General features: G+C 46.4%; 1 protein-coding gene across 10 annotated transcripts in view; it reads left to right on the plus strand.

Moving 5' to 3' along the window:
* Positions 1-20,390, plus strand: part of SNX11 (sorting nexin 11) — a 313,669-nt gene that overhangs the window by 98,021 nt on the left and 195,258 nt on the right. For all 10 annotated transcript variants that reach the window (XR_003852223.1, XR_003852224.1, XM_029573703.1 and 7 more), the window contains exons 3-5: positions 9,123-9,209; positions 9,375-9,475; positions 10,725-10,823. Coding sequence is in view for 8 of the 10 variants with exons in the window: in XM_029573703.1 (XP_029429563.1) it covers positions 9,123-9,209; positions 9,375-9,475; positions 10,725-10,823 (287 nt within the window). In the remaining 2 variants the exon portion in view is untranslated. The remainder of the gene's footprint in view (positions 1-9,122; positions 9,210-9,374; positions 9,476-10,724; positions 10,824-20,390) is intronic.

Genomic DNA, 20,390 nt, shown 5'->3' on the forward strand with positions numbered 1-20,390 from the left:
CTTGAAATTCACTCCCCACTTCGTTGGACCATTCCCAGTCAATAAACAGATCAGGGAGGTCACCTATAAATTGCATTTACCTTCAACACTCTGCAATCATGATGTTGTATATATTCCTCCTGAAACCAGCAATCTTGTCTTAGTCTTCTAGAAAACTTAAACAAGCATCACCTGTCATAGTGGAGGAGGACACACAATATGAAGTTGAGGAAATTTTGTATGTTAGATGAAAAGGACAAACACTTCAATATTTAATATCCTGGAAGAACTATGGTCCAGAAGAGAAGTCCTGGGAACCAGCCAAGAACATTCAAGCTCCAATTATTTTGCGAATTTCATTTACGATTTCCTCTCAAACCCAGGCTTCAGAAGCAGAGGAGAGGCCCTTGCGGAGGGGGTACTATTAGGGCTCAAACTGTACCTCCATTCTGCTGCCCGCTTCCTGGCGCGATATGAACCATCTGTGGTGCAGCTGCGCACCATGGCACAGTGCACAAGTCAGCATGGCTGCGCTTCCCCCCCCCCCCTCACGTCTGCGTTCCTCCTGTCTGTGCCCATGCTAGTGCAGGAAAATTGACTATTTAGTTTGGCAGTCTAGCACAACCCCTTGCCTCTGCTACAGGCTTGCTTATGCTGGTGCTGCTTTCTGCGATTTCCCTTTACTTTGTTTTGGACTCTGACTGTCTCTGGATTCTGCCTTACCTGCTGCCCGCCTTTGGACTCGGATTGGACTTTGAGTTCAGGTAAGGCTGTTACACTGCCATTGGGTCCACAGAACTTAACATCTAGGGAGAATATTCTTCCCGGGAGGGAGGATGTTGAAGTTACAGGGTCAGATTTGTTGCCTGTTGGGGTTTTCATTGCCTGGGTGTGAGGACTGTTTAAAAGTCCTGGGGTCTATGGCTTCAGCTTTGGATGATGCCTTGGGCATTCACCTATATGAGGCCACTTCAGAAGGCTCTTCTCTCCCAGTGGAATCATTATAGGAGGAGTTTCATCTTCCCTTTCTGCTCAAGGGGAAAGGCAGGAACAGTTTTTCGTGATAGCTTCTTCGGGCCAATCTGGAATGTGGGGTGCAATTGGAGGTTTCGGATTGGGTGATAATTACTACAGATGCTAGTCTTTCTGGCTGGGGAGCAGTGTGTCAGGATCAGTCAGCACAGGGCCAGTGGTTCTTCTCTCAATTGGTTAGAGACTAGAGCGGTGCGGTATGCTTTGCTTGAATTTCTGCCATGGTTGCATGGTCATCTGGTGAGAGTCCTATCAGTCAATGCAACAATGGTGCCTATATCAACCAACAAGATGGCACCAAGAGTTGAGTGGTGGTTCAGGATGCTCAGGAGTTGATTCTCTGGACAGAGCAGCACTTGGAGAGGATAGCAGCATCTCACATTGTTGGGATAGATAATGTTCAGGCAGGACTTTGAGTCGGAAGGACATTGGACCCAGGAGAGTGGGAGCTGTCAGATGGCAATGGGCTCTCTCCATATGAAACCTAATGGCAACCAGAAAAAAATGCCAAGGAGTCTATTTACAGCTGGCAAAGAGAGCATAGGGCATGATGCTCTGGTTTCCTGTATATCTTTCCCCTATGGCCTCTGGTAGGAAAGGTGTTACAGCAGATAGAGAAGCATCCAGGTGACATGATCCTGATGGTTTCCAGAGTGGCCATACCCATCCATAGTTCACGGAATCTCATCAACATCGTCATAGACTGACCACTGAGGTTTAGCCATCTGTTCAATCTTCTCCGCCAGGTGTTAAAAAAAACCTTGAAACTTACCCCACCTGGTTTTCCTCCCAGAGATAGCCAGTGACGACGAAACAGACTTTCAGTTCAAAACATAACATTAATTAAGTAGCTTAGAGATCTTATAAGAGCTGGCAGGATTTATTTATTTCATGCATGCATACAAAGTTAAGATAGCGGAAACTATAAGGAAAATCAAGATTGTGTTTTCCATATGGAAGTAAAAGGAGCCCAAGTTTACAGAATATACTGTTTTGTAAGCAATGCCAGTTTACTCGTTTTAAATTTGCTTTAGTCTTTTATACTGTTAAACATGGCTCATATATGCTTCCCCACCTCCCCTCTCTCATCCCTTACGTTTGGTAATTTTCCTTCATGTGCCTCTCAGACATCACATATTCTGCTTACTCAGTGCTTCCTTTGTTTCTTGTAACTTTCTTGGCACCTTTCTTATCAGGAATTCACTCTGCACTCTCATGCCATTCTCAGCCTTAGTTGTTCTGTCTCTGGGATGAATTTTCTTTTCTCTTCGGGCCTTTTTATTCCGGTTACTAGTCACATGGGACAGTTTTCTTAAAGCAGTAATTAACCTAAATCCTCACAGGGCCCAATATTTTCAGACCAAGCAGCTCACTTTTTGTCTTGTGGCCTGGCTTTTGAGAGGAGTCTGCTGAGACGGAGGGGATATCCCGAAGCTGCTATTACTACTTTTGTTGCAGGCTAGGTGAACTTCCACATCTTTAACATGTGAGTTTGAAGATCAAAGTCCTGGTGTATCGCTGACGGGGTTCAGGCTCTTCATACTATTGTATTGCATATTTTTTCTCTTCTTCAGGAGGGTTTAGACAAGGGTCTGGCCTTTAACTCTTTCAGGGTACTGGTAGCAGCGTTGAGCTGTGTTTGAGGTAAACTGCAGGGTTATTCTCTGTTGGCGCACCCAGATGTCCTATGTTTTCTTCTTCAAAGAATGTGTCCTCTGGTGAGGAAGGCTTGTCCAACTTGGAATCTTAATCTGATGCTTAAAGGATTGTGAGAGGCTCCGTTCGAAACTCTGAGGAGGTTAATCTTAAAGGACTTGACTCTTAAGGTTGTTTCCTAGTGGCTATTAGTTCAGCCAGGAGGATTTCAAAGTTCCAGGCTTTGTCATGGCAAGACCCATTTCTGCAGATTTCAGAGTCGGGGGTGGTTTTGGAGTTCCATGTCAATCAGACTGTGGAACTTCCCGCCTTTCCAGATTTGGATTTCACTGCAATCCATGCAAGAGAACTTAGGTTCTTGGATGTGAGATGTGCATTAAGGTATCTGAAAGTTACTAATGACTTTTGTAGATCAGATCACTTCTTTGTTCTATTGAATAATCCAAAGAAGGAGTGTCAAGCTTCTAAGATTAAAACTGCGTGTTGGCTTAAGGAGGAGATTGGTTCGACGTATTATATATCTAAAGGTTGACCGGTGCCTGGGAGCTTACACAACACGTTCTTAGGTGCTTTCTTGGGCCGAGGCTCTGCAGGTATCATCACAGAAGATTTGCAGGACAGCCACTTGGAAGTCACTGAACACTTTCGCCAGACACTATCGCTTGGATGTCGGGGTTTCGGCTTCCATGGGCTTTGGTGAGAGTGTTCTGAGAACGGGACTTTCCGGGTCCCACTCGGTTTAGGAGTGCTTAGGTCCATCCCAGGAGTCTGGACTGATCTGGGTACATACTTGAATGGAAAATTTGCTTCTTACCTGCTAATTTTAATTTTTGTATTACCAAAGATCAATTTTAGAGACCTGCCCATTGAAGAGGAGAGTCTCCTGATCATTCTGATAATTTTTTTATGAAAAGCAGAGTTGGTGGTTCTCTGCACTGTTTATTTGCCCTATTTTCAGAGACAGTTTCCAGTTGGTTTGGGTGTCTCCATCCTCCTGTTTGTTGGAGGAGTTTGCTGTTAAAATTTTTCAGTATGTTAATCTTGGCTTGGGTACAGGTCAATATTGAGGGACTGCAGGTGGCACACTCTGCTTTGTAGCAGTGTCAGTAAAACTTCTCCGTCTCCATCTGCTGGCAGGGATGCAAAACCCAGGAGTCTGAATTGATCTATGGTACTACAGCAATTAAAATTAATAAGTAAGAACCAATTTTCCGATTCCATGCTTTTAGAGCCTCCTTGCAGAGGAGATATAATCCTGTTCCTAGTTTGTTTACATAAAACATTGCCAATTAATTGCCTGGCTGATTTAGGGTGCTGTCTCCCAACAACACCTTGATGAACACTTTAACAGTATTGAAAATTGCCCTTAGCTCTACTAGGTTGATCTGATATGTTCTTTCCTATCTCATCCATGCTACTTGCATGTGATAGTAGTACATGATCTCCCCATCCTATATTTGATGCAACTGTGGTTAATACCACTTGGTCTATGGTTGCAAAATCGAAGGCCTTGTGTTAGGTTGTTGTGCGTTCTCCGCCATCGGAGTGAGCGAAATAGTCATCTGTTTTTATTTGGAATGATCAAAAAAGCAAACAATGTTAGGAATTATTAAGAAGGGAATGACAAATAAAACGATGGATGTATTGCTCCATGGTGAGACCGCATCTTGAATACTGTGTGCAATTCTGGTCGCCTCGTCTCAAAAAAGATATAGTTACACTGGAGAGAGTGCAGAGAAGGGTGACCAAAATAAGTGTCATGAAATGGCTGCCCTATAAGGAAAGGTTTAGGAAGTTAGGGCTGTTCAGTTCGGAGAAAGGGGGGGGGGGGGGGGGGGGGGGGGGATATGATGTTGGTCTACAAAATCATGAAAAGGCTTGAACAAGTTAATATAAATTGGTTATTTACTCTCTCAGATAATAGAAGGCCTAGGGAGCACTCCATGAAGTTAGCAAGTAGCTCATTTAAAACAAATCGAAGAAAATTCTTTTTCACTCAGCGCATAGTTAAGCTCTGGACATAAGAACATAAACTGCCATACTGGGCCAGACCAAGGGTCCATCAAGCCCAGCATTTTGTTTCCAATCCAGGCTACAAGTACCCAAAAACTAAGTATATCCCATACTACTGATGCTAGTAATAGCAGTGGCTATTTTCTAAGTCAACTTGATTAATAGTAGGTAATGGATTTCTCCAAGAACTTATCCAAACCCTTTTTACACCCAGCTACACTAACCACTTTCTACATCCCCTGGCAACAAATTCGTTTAATTGTGTTGTGTGAAAAATAATTTTCTCAGATTAGTTTTAAATGTACTACATGCTAATTTCATGGAGTGCCCCCTAGTCCTTCTATTATCTGAAAGAGTAAATGACAGATTCACATTTACCTGTTCTAGACCTCTCATTATTTTAAACACCTCTTATATCCCCCCCTCAGCCGTCTCTTCTTCAAACTGAACAGCCCTAACCTCTTTAGTTTTTCCTCATAGAGGAGCTGTTCATCCCCTTTCATTTTGGTGGCCCTTCTCTGTACCTTCTCCATAGCAACTATATCTTTTTTGAGATGCAGCGACCAGAATTGTACACAGTAATCAAGGTGAGGTCTCACCATGGAGTGATACAGAGACATTGACATTTTCCGTTTTATTCACCATTCCCTTCCTAATAATTCCCAACATTCTGTTTGCTTTTTTGACTGCTGCAGCACACTGAACCAACAATTTCAATGTATTATCTGCTATGATGCCACATGCCAGAGGATGTGGTTACGGCAGTTAGTGTAATTGGGTTTAAAAAAGGTTTGGATATATTCCTAGAGGAAAAATCCATAAACTGCTATTAATTAATAAGCACTAGTAGCTTGAGATTTATTTAATGTTTGGGTACTTGCCAGGTACTTGTGAGTTGGATTGGCCTCTGTTGGACACTGGGCTTGATGGACCCTTGGTCTGATCCAGTATCGCATATCTTATGTTCTTATGATAGTGGGTCCCACTTGAATCTAGGTACATTGGAGCTGCCACATGTGTGGGAGTTCACAGTGGGTCACTTATAATACGGCTGCCATATGACCAAATAACACCATGATGGAATAGGCTGAGGAGCTTGATTTGTCCATGATTTCTTGGTAATGCTCAGAAGAGAGTCTACTCTTATTTTCCTGCTTGTGTGTCTGAGGGCTTCAATATATTGAATTTATTGTAGTGGTATCAGCAACTGTATCATTGTTTGTAGAATTTGTTTGGCTTCCTTGGAGGAAAAAGGCCTTTAATAACCAGTTATGTAGATAAGGAAACACAAGAATTACCATTTTTTTGAAGGTGTGCTGCTACTGTTAGGCATTTTGTGAAAATTCTGAGCTGCCAAGAGTCTAAATAGAAGTACTTGCTATTGATAGAAAAAAAAGAGATGATATTGCCTCTAAGTCCAGGGTGAAACCTCATTTGCAATATGGTGTACAATTCTGAAGACTGTGCCTTCAAAAGGATATAAACTGGGCAGAGTCTGTTCAGAGTCATTACTAAAATGGTCAGTGGAATTTCATCTTAAGCATATGGGGATAGTCTTAAAGATCTAAACATGTATACCCTAAAGGAAAGGTGAGAGAGGTGTGAGATATGTTAAGACACATTTAAATACCTGCAGTGTTTCTATGCACAGGAGGGTGGGCCTCTTACAATGGAAAGAAGATTTTAGAACAAGAGGTTATGAGGATGAAAGGGGGGGGGGGGGGTAGACTCAAGAATAATATGTGGTGTGTTTTTTTTTAAAAGAAAGGATGATGAATATATGGAACAGCCTCCCAGTGGAGGTGATGGAGACCAGGACAGTATCTGAATTTAAGAAAGCATGAGACAAGCATAAGAATCTCTAAGGGAGGGGGCAGGAATTGTAGATCTGAGCAGTTGGTGTGGCTCGGCAGACTAAATAGAAATGTAATGGCAGAAGACTATACAGCCTATGTTTCGCTAGGACACGGAAGAATCTTTAGTGAAGAAGATGCATTAGGATATGTTTGTATTTCCTGAGATCTGGAGAGCATAGAAAGTCCTTTTATATCCAGGAGGGGGAGAATAGTTTGTAAGGAATTCATTTTGAACTGCTCTCAGACCTGGTATATACTCGGATCTCTATACTCAGGTCTAATATTTAAACCTTCTGCGTTCTTTGCATTTAAGAAATATCTGGAGTAGAAACCTTTTATTGATTTCCATTCCTAGAACTTGCTCCATTGTTTCTTGCAGTAGGGATTCTGCCTTTTGTTAGCAAAGAACCTGATTGGAGATTTCACTAGGCCACTCTGCTAGAACCTGAAAAAAAGTGTAGGCGAGTTTGAGTTAGATGAAATTGAATAAAATATAAGCAAACAAATAACTTTGGCTCATTGTTTAGCTTATGAAGGCACTTGTGCATATATTGCATCATATATAATTGATGAGTGCTATCCCTAGTGCTTAACATGGCATCCTGAAATACCTTCCTTCCTACAAGATCCAAGGTTTTCAGATCTTTTCCTGGTGGAGCACTTAAATGATCTTTTGAATCATTTTTCCTTCTTCAGAGTATATTCTACTACCACTGAGTGGTGCAGAATTTGGAAGACTTAAAAACCTGGATTTGGCTGGACTTTGTATTTAAGGTCTAGCTTTCTACCTTCTGGTGTGCAAGAAATGGGATTGGACCACCTTCTCATTTGCAACTCCTTGAGAAGTCTGTTTGTACTGCTACTGTTTCTCTAGGTATGTCAATATACTGTAAGAGTTTTAATACTTGTACCCTGGGTTGTTCTTTATTTAGGCAGAGTACTACCATCTGCCATCTTTTGTATAAACTTTGGGAAGGAGAAGTCTTCTGATGGAGAATTGCTTCTTAGAAGGGTAAGTGAAGGGTCTGAGGGAAGACTAGTCTGCTTCTCCCTTTTATGACCATGCTGGTGATTCCTTCCAGGAATGATTTTGAGTATTAGGATCCTAAGATGGAAGTAGGCACTCTGCCTTCACTTGGGAAGAAGACAGGAAGTTCCATAGACAACTTGGACTGTTCTTCCCTGGATGACTTTGATTCTCAGCCTTTGAGTGAGAATAATGATCATGGGGAATACCTATCATAATTTCTATTAACAGACTTGGGTTTAGTGAAGTCACCTGGTAATGGTGAGGACTGATCCTGAAGGACTTCTAATATCAGCTTTCCTTAGCTGTTGGTTAGGAGGAATTGATATATCTGAGGAAAAATCCATTCATGAATTTCCAGAACAGTTTCATGTTCTCTGATGGATTAGGTCCTTTGGATGTTGTTGGAGGCACCATCAGTCTCTGCAACAAAGACACATTGTCTGCTCCTTGTGTTTCAGGGACAATTGTCTTGACGTTGAATGTTTTGGTGTCGAGCATTAGATGAAGACAGCAGTGCTAGACTGGTCTTTTTGTGCACCATGCCATGTGGAGATACTGGGGCTGACTGCATCAAAGTAGATTGTGCCATGACCTTTATTGTTGACTTCAGCACCAAGCATCCAAATGCTGAGTTGTGTGATATGGAAGGATCCATTCTTTTGGAGGATTCTTCCTTGTGGTAGCACTTTCTACAGTGCATCTCTTTGGAAAAGGACTCGTGCTTGGAGATAGAGTGTTCCCATAAGTGAATGGGACATGGGATTTTGACTCATTGTAGTCTTTCCTCTCACCTTTTTCCTAGGTGGTTTGTTGCTTTACAATGCTATTTCCAAAGGAGGAGCATGGAGAGCCTCCATTTTGAAGGCCCTAAACCTCCTAGTCATTGATGTCTGGCCACAATGAGAAGAATTAGGATCATCATGGTCTGGTTCTGAACACCTGTAACAATCTTCATGGGTATCCATGATGGACATTTTCCACCCATATCTGCATCTTCTGAATTTGCTCACTGTCCACGGTGGTGAGCAGCTTGCCTGTTAAATAAAACTCAGTTTTTGATAACTGAAGGGGGATTTTTTTTTTGTTTTTGTTACTACAAGGACTTGAGGAAAAAAGCAAAAAAAAAAAAAAAAGTAAAATAGTCTTCAGTGGCTATAGATGAAGATTAATATAATATGCTGTGAGAGCAAAATCGCATTTGTGCATTAGCTCAGATGAAGACATACCAAGGGGACTCTGGCGGTAATGGCTGTGGGGGAATCCTAGAAAGCTTTTCTGAACTCTTAAGAGAGCTGGTTTCTGCACCCTACAGTAGATTTTTGTAAAGGGCATTTTATCTGCAATGTGTATTGCTTCACTGCTTTGCATAATCCTTCACACTTATCAAATTACAGATAGAATACATTTTTTTAATGTTGAAATGCCAGCTGGTGAGTATATTGTGTGTACACACAGATAATGGAAGCTATTTTTGCAGCATCTAAATCCAGTCAGTAAATGGAAGTTATTAGCAGCTATTTGAAGGTCAGGCTTATTCTTGTATACCTCTCTCCTAGGAGTTTATCACGGTACGAGTACAGGATCCTCGAATTCAGAATGAAGGCTCATGGAATTCCTATGTCGATTATAAAATATTTTTGCATGTAAGTGGAGTGTGATGTTTCACAAACACAGAAATGCTTATGTATGCATGGACTGATTGGTTTTACATGATCCTTGGGGAAAGAGGATTTTAGCATGCTGATTGGTTGGGTTATATTAGCATAAGGAGGTAGTTCACATAATTGCTCCATTCTTCTTTCTTGCAGACTAACAGTAAAGCCTTCACAGCTAAGACGTCCTGTGTGAGAAGACGTTACCGAGAGTTTGTGTGGCTGAGAAAGCGGCTCCAGAAAAACGCTGGCTTAGTGTGCGGAATTTTTCATTTTATTTTCTCCCCAAATTCACAAGAACAAACAGTATCTCAGCAGAATAGCCTTGTGAATGTCAGAATTACAATGCTGCAGAGTCATCTAGTTCCAAGAGGGAGATTTTAGGCCAGTCTTAGATTTCTGATAACTCCATCCTAATGCAGTCTTGTACCTGCAGCACTAATCTTAATGGATAGAATTGGGGACTACAAATACCATCACGCATTGTGGATGTGAATTTAAAACCAGGGTTGGCCAAAAAGTTCTCTTCCATTGGAACTGGGTATTTTGGCAGCTTGGAGTTGGGAATAAAATTGAGGTCTTTTGGGTAGCTGCTGTTCCTGCTGGAATACAATTCCTGGTGATTGAGATTTTGCCAATATTGCTGAATTCTGTTTTGTTAAATTTTGGGTGTAAGACTTGATTTTCCATTATCCTCAGGTTGCTCATATGGTTGTCTTGCCTATTTTAAGCTGCGTCTGGTTCACCTGTTATGGCACATGTTGGATTAGAAGTATTTTCAAGTGGTAGTGCAATCTCTAGTAATATTAAATTTGGATTATTGCAATGGGTTCCTTATTGGTTTTCCACAGAGGCTACTGCAAAGGCTCTACATGTAGCTGCATGTATGTTTTGTGCATGTATGTTCATTGGTTGCCAGCAGGCTGAGAATGTTTTAAAATCCATATGCTAACTTTTAAATTAATTAAATTAAATTGGTCCATTTTTGAAGGGTGGATTGCCTTGATATGTATCTACAAGGATGTTACTCTCCATTCAGGGTATGCTGCTTTCTGTGCTCACTTGTAAGGTTGTTTAAAAAAAAAAAAAAAAAAAAAGAGTTTGGGCTAGGATGTTTTTCACCACTGGTGCTTTAGACATCAGATTGGAAATTAATTGTTTGGTGTTCCAGAGGATTGTAAAAATCTGGCTGTTTCCATCTTAATCTAGTAGTAGTGGTGGTTGTATTCTGATGTAAATAGATTGTATCTGCTTGCTTTTGAATGTTAATTTTTATATATTTTGTTTGTATTGTTGGTGATAAGATCTTATTACGTGCCTAGTCTTGTGACCTTTTTTTTTTTTTTTATTGGGAAGGCAGTTTAAAATGCTTTTAAATAAATACGATAGGACAGCAAAGCCCAGAGCTGGAAAGCTAGTTTCTAAGATGGGCGTATTTGTACTTAAACAGTTTCTTTCCACAATTTTGGATTTAGTTTCATAAACTCTATTTTTGTTTTCACTCAGGCCTGTCCCGGAGCTACCAGGGAAAACTCCTTTCTTTGTGGGGAACAGTGATGAATTTGTGGAGAAAAGGCGACACGGGCTCCAACAGTTTCTGGAAGTGTAAGTAGAAAGGATGAGAAGGTTTTTTTTGGTTTTTTTTAATAGTAATTTGAATGTACTAAACCTTTAAAATTGTCCTTGGAAAATGCTGCAAGAACACTTAGTAGGAAATATGCTGTAGAAATTTAATAACTAAAAGCTGCAGCAGGCAGGTTTTTAGAAAAGGTGCTGTACTGGAATACTCATTGATGAGAGAGAATCAATGGATTTTTCACATGAGTTTAGAGGGCAGAACACAAGATTTTCCCGCAGCTAAGCAGGCTGAGCTAGCCATGCTGCCTGGGGAACATCCTCCGGTCCTCTAGGTGGTGGAGCTCCTCAAAGCACGCGGCTCCCAGCTTGCCTCAGTCTTGTTCTTCCGCATTGCAGGCTGCACGCGGAGCTCCTCTCTCCTCTACTGTTGGCATTTTTTGGCTACAACTTAGCATTTTTTGGATTTCGCTGCTGGAAAACAGCAAAGCGGTAATGCTGAGACCGCCTGACTTTGTTCTGCCAGTGCAGAAAGGTGATGTCTGAAACAGATGGCCATGTGCTCTTACATTTGCCTGGGGCCTGACCATAACCCATCCAGCTGCAGGGACTTCGGCCGCATGTCCCCAAGAGCACACGGGTAGCGAAGATAGAGAAGCTGAAGGAGGCAGCATCAGAGCCTGCACTACAGAGTCATCTCAAGGATCCACTCAGTCCTCTCTGGGGCCCAGCCAGGAACCCCCAAGATAGAGGACAAAAAGGGCTTCCTCAGCAGGCCCCTCGTGCAACTCAAGGACACCACAGAAGCGTGCCCACGCCGCCTTGATGCAGGGAGCACTGGAAGATCCACAGCTTCCAAGGCCCAGGCAAGTTTCGGGCAGGCCCCCGCCCGACGTGTTGACGCATCATGCCACGCCGACGTCCTGCGTCGTGTTTCTTATGCTTCGCATGTATCGAGGCACAGGAGAGCATCAGTCGATGCATCAACACACCGATGCAGGGATCCATCCCCAAAGCATTGTGTGGCGAGTGCATCGAAGCAGGGGAGACCCACAGATCAATGGGTCCCATATGCCTCTCCAGCGGATAAGAGCTTGTCACCTACAGCCCAGCTGCCAGCCTTGCAAGGGGCCCCTGTTCCGGATATGGAGCTCATATTCTCAGATGTGGAACAGACGTCAGGCGACAGTATCTTTTCCATTCATCTAGGGTCTTATCTGACCTGTATTCTGCATTGAGGCGCAAACGCGAAGGGTCACATCTTCAAGAGCCCCTGGAAAAAAGGCACAAGCGGGCCCTCCATATAGAACAGGCACCTATACGGCCCAGAAGCCCTGAGTCGGGTATTCTACTGGCAGCATTGCCTCCCAGAGGGCCTCCAAGGGGAACCCTCCCTTAGACCACAGGGAACCCTGTCCTTCTAGGTGATGACTCATCTCGCAAATTCTGACAGTTTCTTGGAACATCAGGGTGAAAGGCAGGGAGAGCATTTCCTCTTCTGGGCTCTGCCTTCACCAAGCAAGGACGTCAACTGGCTGGCACTAAGCCCCCCTCGAGATGTACCTCAGGAAGCTTCCACATAAGAGTCATCCTCTACTTCTCCTGGCTCTGCGACAGGTTATCCCTCTGACCCCCCCGGAGGAACAGCCTCAGCCTGTCTCCCTGCCAGAAGACCTCTCTTACTCCAAGTCCTCAATATAGAAACCAGGAAGGTGCCGGACCCCCGAGTGGAAGTCCTGAGTATTCTCAAAATATTCAAGACACCAGCAGAGCCAACTGCATTACCCTCGAATGAGGTCCTAGATGATCTAATGACTATAGTATGGAAGTCTCCCTTGTCGGGGCCAGTGACATCCCGCAAAATGGACATGAAATTCTGGATGCGCACATCACCCTTTTTATAGCACAGACCAGCTCCCCCACGCGTCCATTGTGGTGGAGTCAGCCATGAAAAGGGCAAACAAAATCATGACTGCACTCCAATACCCCTCCAGGGAGGGACAACAAGTATTTGGACAGCTTCGGGAGATGCACTTTCCAGGCTGCAATGCTGAATGCCAAAAAACAGCAGCACCAATTTTATATCACCCAGTACTTGTACGAGTGTCTCCAATCCCTGAAGCCCATGGTGATGAGCGCTGACCCGGATGGAAACCCACCGGTCCAGCTGCATGCGATGCAGGAAGGCCTATACCACTTGCTCCACACCATTTGAGGCATTTATTTATTTATTTATTTATTTATTTAAGTTTTTTTTATATACCAACATTCAAGACGATAGTCCCATCATGCAGGTTCACAAGAAACAGGGGTGCAATTAAAATAAACTTTACAATTTGAACAATAGTGCAGAAAAGCAGTTACATGTAACAGGGAAACATAACTTGGAGTAAGAAGGAAAATGAAGATCAGATAATTATATATATATATATATATATATATATATATATATATATAATAACATTATAAGGGGTGGCTATTAATGCTATTACTAGCGAAGTATGTTGATTGAAGGGAGTTAAGTAATGTTGGAGTTAGGAAAGGCCTGCGTGAACAGCCAAGTCTTGAGTCTTTTCTTGAATGTTGAGATGCTGGGTTCCATTCTAAGATCCGGGGGAATGGAGTTCCATAAAGTTGGACCAGCTGTGGAGAAGGCCCGATCTCTAAGCGTGATGTGTCTGGTAGTTTTGGCTGGAGGTACTTGAAGTGATCCTTTGTAAGCATCTCTTGTCGGTCTTGTTGAGTAGTGTAATCGGAGGGGGATATGGAGATCGATTGGGGCTAATTGATGGATGTTTTTGAAAATGGTGAGAATGGCCTTGTAGATTATTCTGAAGTGGATAGGCAGCCAGTGGAGGCCCATCAGGATAGGTGTTATGTGTTCTCTTCTCCTGATGTTAGTGAGTATACGGGCGGAGGCATTTTGGACCATTTGCAATGGTTTGGTGTGTGATGAAGGGAGACCAAGCATGATGGTGTTACAATAGTCCAGCTTTGCGAAAATGATTGATTGTAGAATCGTTCTGAAGTCATGAGTGTGGAAGAGAGGTCGTATTCTTTTCAGCACTTGGAGCTTATAAAAGCAGTCTCTGGTGGTTTGTTGATGTTGGCTTTCAGGTTTAGGTGATTGTCAATTAGAACTCCTAGGTCTCTCACTTGTGTAGTGTTTGGTAAGGTTGGATGAGTGTGTGTGAGGGAGCTGTTTTCTGGTGTGATGATTAGAAGTTCCGTTTTTGATGAATTTAGTATCAGGTTGAGACTTGTGAGAAGCTGTTTGATATTTTGGAGGCAGGTTTCCCAGTGAGACAGTGTTTTTGCGAGTGACTCCTTGATGGGGATCAGGACCTGAATATCGTCGGCGTAGAGGAAGTGTTTGAGATTGAGGTTAGTGAGGAGTTCACATAAGGGTAACAGATAAATGTTAAACAAGGTAGGAGACAGGGATGAGCCCTGAGGGACTCCTACTGACGCGGGGTGAAGAGAGGATTCTTTATTATGAATCTTAACCTTATATCCTCTGTTGCTGAGGAAGGTTCTAAACCAAGATAGGGCAGTGCCAGAGATACCTATGGCTGTTAGTTGGTTGATGAGAAGAGAGTGATTGACCGTGTCAAATGCAGACGAAAGGTCGAGTAGGATCAGAAGGAAGGATTGTCCTTTGTCTAAGCCTAGGATGATGTGGTCGGTCATAGAGATGAGGAGGGCTTCCGTGCTTAAGGTTTTACGGAATCCGTATTGTGATGGGAATAGTAGGTTATTGTCTTCAAGGTAGTTTGAGAGTCGTGAGTTTACCAATTTTTCCATTATCTTGGCTATGAAGGGGAGGTTGGCTATCGGTATAAAGTTGTTAGGATCGTTTGGGTCAAGATTTGGTTTTTTGAGAAGGGGTTTGAGTGAGGCTAGTTTGAGGTTGTCAGGGTAGAGTCCTTGTGTGAGGGAGCAATTTATGATATCTGCCAGGGTTTTGGAGATAGAATCTGGAATTGATAGTAGTAGTTTGGCTGGGATGTGGTCTGAAGGGTGGGAAGAAGGTTTCATTTTCCTTAGAATTCCTTGGATCTCCATGGATGAAGTTGTATCAAGTTCTTCTAACTGAGTGTGGTTGATTGAGGGTTGAGGAGTGGTTAGTGGAACAGTGGGGTTCGTGGGGAGCTGAGATAGAAGAGTGTTGATTTTGTTGCTGAAGAATAGAGCTAATTCTTCCGCTTTCGATTGAGCTTAGTCATGTGCAATCTCTGGTTGGTTTACTTGTGTGTGGTTGGCTACGTAGCTGAAGAGGGCTTTGGCATCGAATACAAGGTCGTGTATCTTCGAGGCGTAAAAGTCCCTCTTGGATCTTAAGGTGCTTGATTTGTATTGATGCAGAGATGATTTGTAGATTGAAAGGGTGTTGGTTGATATTGCAGCCAGACGTTTGGTATGGCTATGGGCGAGTGCTATCAGGGAGGATGTGCATGAGAAGCTCACCAACCTCCCCTGTCTCCCGGACAACCTCTTTGGGGATAAGCTATGGGAGACAGTGACCCAGCTAAAAGAACCGAACATCGCAGTGCAGTCCCTTCTCCGAGAGACCAATCAGCGGGAAGAAGATGATTATTCTGCCCCTTGAGAACACAGGTTCAAACGCATATGGGCAGACTATCCCTCCTTTCGTCTGCAGCTGTACCAGCCACTTAGACCACAACCACAACAAACATAAGGCTGTGGTCAACAATGTAACTCACACCCTCCATGTGGACCCGCAGACTCAACCAGCAGGGGTTTTAGGAGCACCCAAACCGTCTCCACCACTAACGGTGGAGGAAGACTATCCCATTTTTATCAATCTTGGGAGGGAATTACGACAGACAGCTGGCTACTTCAGATCATCAAGGAGGGCTACACCCTGAATTTCAAAACACATCCTCCCACATCTGACAGCTACAGGGGGACGGAAGTGCAGTGGGAATACCCTCAAGGAGGAGGTGTCCAGACTACTTCACTAGGACTGCATCTGCCAACTTCCCATCTCCTTGCAGAATTGGGGATTTTATTCCCCATATTTCCTCATTCTCAAGAAATCAAGAGGACTTCGCCCCATCTTGGACCTCCGAATGCTCAACTATTCATTTGCAAGGAAAAGATCAAGATTACTTCCCTCAAGTCCATCCTACCCTTCTTATAGCCCAATGACTGGATGAGTGTGCTAGACCTAAGGGATACCTATGCCCACATCCCCATCCACTGTACCTGTTGGCAGTACCTCTGTATTGGAAATGGTGCCCATTGACCTGAAAGCAAAGTACTCCCATTTGGACTGTCGTCGTCCCTGGGGGTCTTCACCAAGTGTCTAGCAGTGCTGGTGGCCCATCTCAGGAAACAGGGAATACAGCTGTTTCCTTACTTCAACGACTGGCTGCTGGTTGCGCAAGACCTCCCTGCAACGCAGCCTATGAATCACCATCCGATGCCTGGAAGAGTTGGGATTGCTTTGTTTATCAACTATAAAAAGTCCAACCTACAGCCAACCCAAACCCTTCAGTTTATTGGGGCAGTAATCGACACGAAAGCAGGCAAGGCATCCCTGTCGAAATCCAGGGGTCATGCTAGGCAACCCTAGCTAGGCAACTGCTGGTAGTAACACACACCCCAGCCCGACAAGTGTTGACCGTCCTGGGGAACGTGGCGGCGTCAGTCTGTGGTGCCACACACGCGCCTATATATGTGCAGACTACAGTGGGGCCTGAAAACGCAGTGGACACAGCATCTGCAGCCCCTGTCATGACAGATAAAGGTCACCACGAGCATGAAAAGGGATTTCCAGTGGTGGCTGCACCCTACGACACTGTTCATGGGAATGCCCTTCTGACAACTGGCTCATCAGGTCATCCTGATGCCTCAAGCAAAGGCTGGGGAGCCTACACAGCTCAGTTTCAAACCCAAGGCCAATGGTCAGACTGGGAGAGAACATAGCAAATAAATCTGTTGGAACTGCGAGCGATCAGGTACGCCTTGCGCATGTTCAGGGACACATAAGAACATGCCATACTGGGTCAGATCAAGGATCCATCAAGCCCAGCATCCTTTTTCCAACAGTGGCCAATCCAGGCTTATAAGAACCTGTTAAGTACCCAAAAACTAAGTCTATCCCATGCTACTGATGCTAGTAATAGCAGTGGCTATTTTCTAAGTCAACTTGATTAATAGCAGGTAATGGACTTCTCCTCCAAGAATTTATCCAAACATTTTTTTAAACCCAACTACACTAACCACATCCCCTGGCAACAAATTCCAGAGTTTAATTGTGTATTGCATGAAAAATAACTTTCTCTGATTAGTTTTAAATGTGCTACATGCTAACTTCATGGAGTTGTCCTCTAGTCCTTCTATTATCCAAAGGAATAAATAACCGATTCCCTGTACGTACCTGGATCAGTCCAGACAGTGGGTTATGTCCCCAATCCAGCAGATGGAGTCAGTCAAAGCTTCGAGGGGGCGTCACCATGAGTACTACTACCCCCTCTGCAGGAGTTCAGTATCTTCTGACTCCAGCAGATGCGAGTAGTAACTCCGGGTTGCTCCCGATTACCTTAGGCATTTCTTGTGCTTCTTGTATTCTTTTGCATGGCTTATCTGAATCTGAATCTGTTTTCTCTCTGACTGCTTTTTGGATCAAGTTTGTTTAAAAAAAAAAAAGGTAGAGGGTTCTAATTGGGAGGCGTGGCTTCCCTCTGTGTTTGTTTGCTCTCTCCATCTTCTCTCCTTGCGAGCGGGGTAAGTGCAGTGTTTTTGGTTTTGTGCTTTTTCCTTGCAGCTTTTCTTCGTCGGGGCTCGCGAAGGCCAGCAGGACCGGCCTCTCCGCGCTCCCTCCCTCGCCCGCGGCCATTTTCGCGGCTCCTCGTGGGCTGCGGAGGCAGGCAGGGAGATCGTCGCCGGCGGGTTGCGCGGCCAGGAAGGCCCCCCCGCGGTGCCGCTTTGGTTTTGGCGGGTTGTGCAGGCCGTCCGGGCCCCCCCGCAGTGGCGGCCCCTCCCGCGGCCCCCCTGCCGGCTCTCTTCTTCCGGACGGCTCCGATGCCGCGGCCAGCACGCTGCTCGGCCTGCGGCGAGCCCGGCTCACGGATTTCGAGGGAGGGCATCTGTGCGAGGTGCCTCCCCGGGGGGGAAGGCACCTCGTGGCCTCTTACTGATTTCCCTCGGCTGGCAGGCTTGCCCGGGCGGCGTGGGCCGGCCCCTCCCCCATTCCTGGTGGGAACGGCGGCCATTTTACATACTATGCGCGCTGAAGGGGAGCAGGCAGCGCTGGGGGCTGGGGATGCTGAGGATTCTCCTCCACTCTTGCTTGCTGAATCGGACTCGGAGACAGGCCCGCAGGGGCAGGGGTCCCCGGGGGCCCCCCCCTCGGAGACCCCCTCGGGTAGACCGGGGTTTTCCCCGGAATTCATACTTTTGATGCACACTGCATATCTGCAGGGACTTGATGCTCCCATGGGACCTCCTCCAATCAAGATACCGCGGCCCTCGCTACCTCCCCCGGCCCCCCCTGCTCCGGCGGGTGTGGGGGCCCCCCTACCCCCGGCCCGCGCCCGGCTCCCGGTGGGCTCGGGGGCAGCGGGCACAGGGCCAGCTTCCCCTGGATTGGACCCGGCGGACCCGGGTCAAGGGGACTCCACTTCCGAGGGGGATGATCCGCGCACGCTGCGTCTGTTCCAGCGGGAAGAGCTGGATGACCTGCTCCCACAAATTATCAAGGAGTTGGACCTCGATCCACCGCCGGAGCCGCCCGCTCCCGTAGCGCCCGCTGTGGTCACTTCCTCAAAGAAGGGGGATCCGGTCCTGGCAGCCCTGAGGCCGAGAGCTCGGGCTTTTCCCATTCATGAGTCTTTTATTCAGCTCCTCACCAGGGAATGGAATGCCCCGGAAGCTGCGCTTAAGGGCAGCCGGGCCATGGAGAAGCTGTATCCGCTGCCGGAAGATTTTCTAGATCTCATCAAGGTACCTAAAGTGGACTCCGCGGTGACAGCGGTCACGAAGAGGACGACCATCCCTGTGACGGGGGGAGCGGCCTTAAGGGACACCCAAGATCGCAAGTTGGAAGTCTTCCTCAAGCGGGTCTTCGAGGTCTCCGCGGTAGGGTTGCGGGCGGTGATGTGTAATTCGCTGGCACAGCGGGCCAGCCTCCTCTGGGTGCAACAGCTGCTCACCTCCCAGGTCCTACCGGCCGGGGAGGCCGACCAGGCGGATAGGCTGGAAGCTGCGGTGGCGTATGGAGCCGACGCTTCCTATGACCTGTTTCGGATCCTCGCCCGCACCATGGCCTCCGTGGTAGCGGCACGCCGTCTCCTATGGCTCCGCAACTGGGCGGCGGACACGTCCTCCAAGTCGAGTCTGGGCTCCCTGCCTTTCAGGGGCAAGTTTCTGTTCGGGGAGGATCTGGATCAAATCATCAAGTCGCTAGGGGAAAACGCGGTTCATCGCCTGCCGGAAGACAGATATCGCTCCACCAGGGCGTTTTCGTCCTCTCGGACCAGAGCCAGGGCGCAACGGCGCTACCGGAACTACAGACCGGCGGCGGCCAGGTCCTCGGCCCCCAGGTCTCAACCCTGGTCTCGCTCCTTTCGCGGGCGCCGCCCCGCGCGTCCCGCCACCTCAGGTGGACAGCCCTCTCCCAAGTCCTCGCAATGATGTTCGGCTCGCCCACTCCGCCGTTCCCAGGATCGGGGGGCGGCTGGCGTTCTTCTACCAGGAGTGGGCGCGGATCACCTCGGACCAGTGGGTCTTGGATACCATCGGACAAGGTTACGCGTTGGAGTTTGTCCGCGCTCCAAAGGGACGGTTCGTATTCTCCCCTTGCGGCTCGGACGACAAGCGAAGGGCGGTGCAGTTGACCCTGGACAGGCTTTGGGAGATAGGCGCCATTGCGCCCGTGCCCTGCGGAGAGGTGAGCTCGGGCCATTATTCCATCTACTTCGTGGTGCCAAAGAAGGACGGCTCCTACCGCCCCATCCTGGACTTGAAGGAAGTCAACAAATCACTCAGGGTAGTTCGGTTCCGCATGGAAACGCTGCGGTCAGTGATCGCGGCGGTGCATCGGGGGGAATTCTTGGCCTCCTTGGACCTGACGGAGGCCTACCTTCACATCCCCATTCGCCGGGAGCATCATTGTCTTCTACGGTTCAAGATCCTGGATCAACATTTTCAGTTTGTGGCTCTCCCGTTCGGGCTGGCGACGGCGCCGCGCACTTTCACCAAAATCATGGGGGTGGTAGCGGCTGCCTTGCGGAAGGAGGGGATACTAGTTCATCCTTACCTGGACGATTGGCTCATCCGATCGAAGTCTTTTCGCCATGGACAGGAGGCTGTGGCCAGGGTCATAGAGTTTCTGCAGTCCCTGGGATGGGTGGTGAACTTCTCCAAGAGCTCCCTGGTACCCTCGCAGCGCTTGGATTTCCTGGGGGTGACCTTCGACACCCATCTCGGCGCGGTTTTCCTGCGTCAGGACAAGGCGCAGGCCCTGCGGGAACACATACAACGTTTCTCTGCGTTATCGGTCCCTACCTCCTGGGACTATCTGCAGCTCCTGGGGGTGATGGGTTCCACCATCGACATGGTCCCTTGGGC

The sequence above is a fragment of the Rhinatrema bivittatum genome, chromosome 12 (genome assembly GCF_901001135.1).
Source record: "Rhinatrema bivittatum chromosome 12, aRhiBiv1.1, whole genome shotgun sequence".
Taxonomy (NCBI): domain Eukaryota; kingdom Metazoa; phylum Chordata; class Amphibia; order Gymnophiona; family Rhinatrematidae; genus Rhinatrema; species Rhinatrema bivittatum.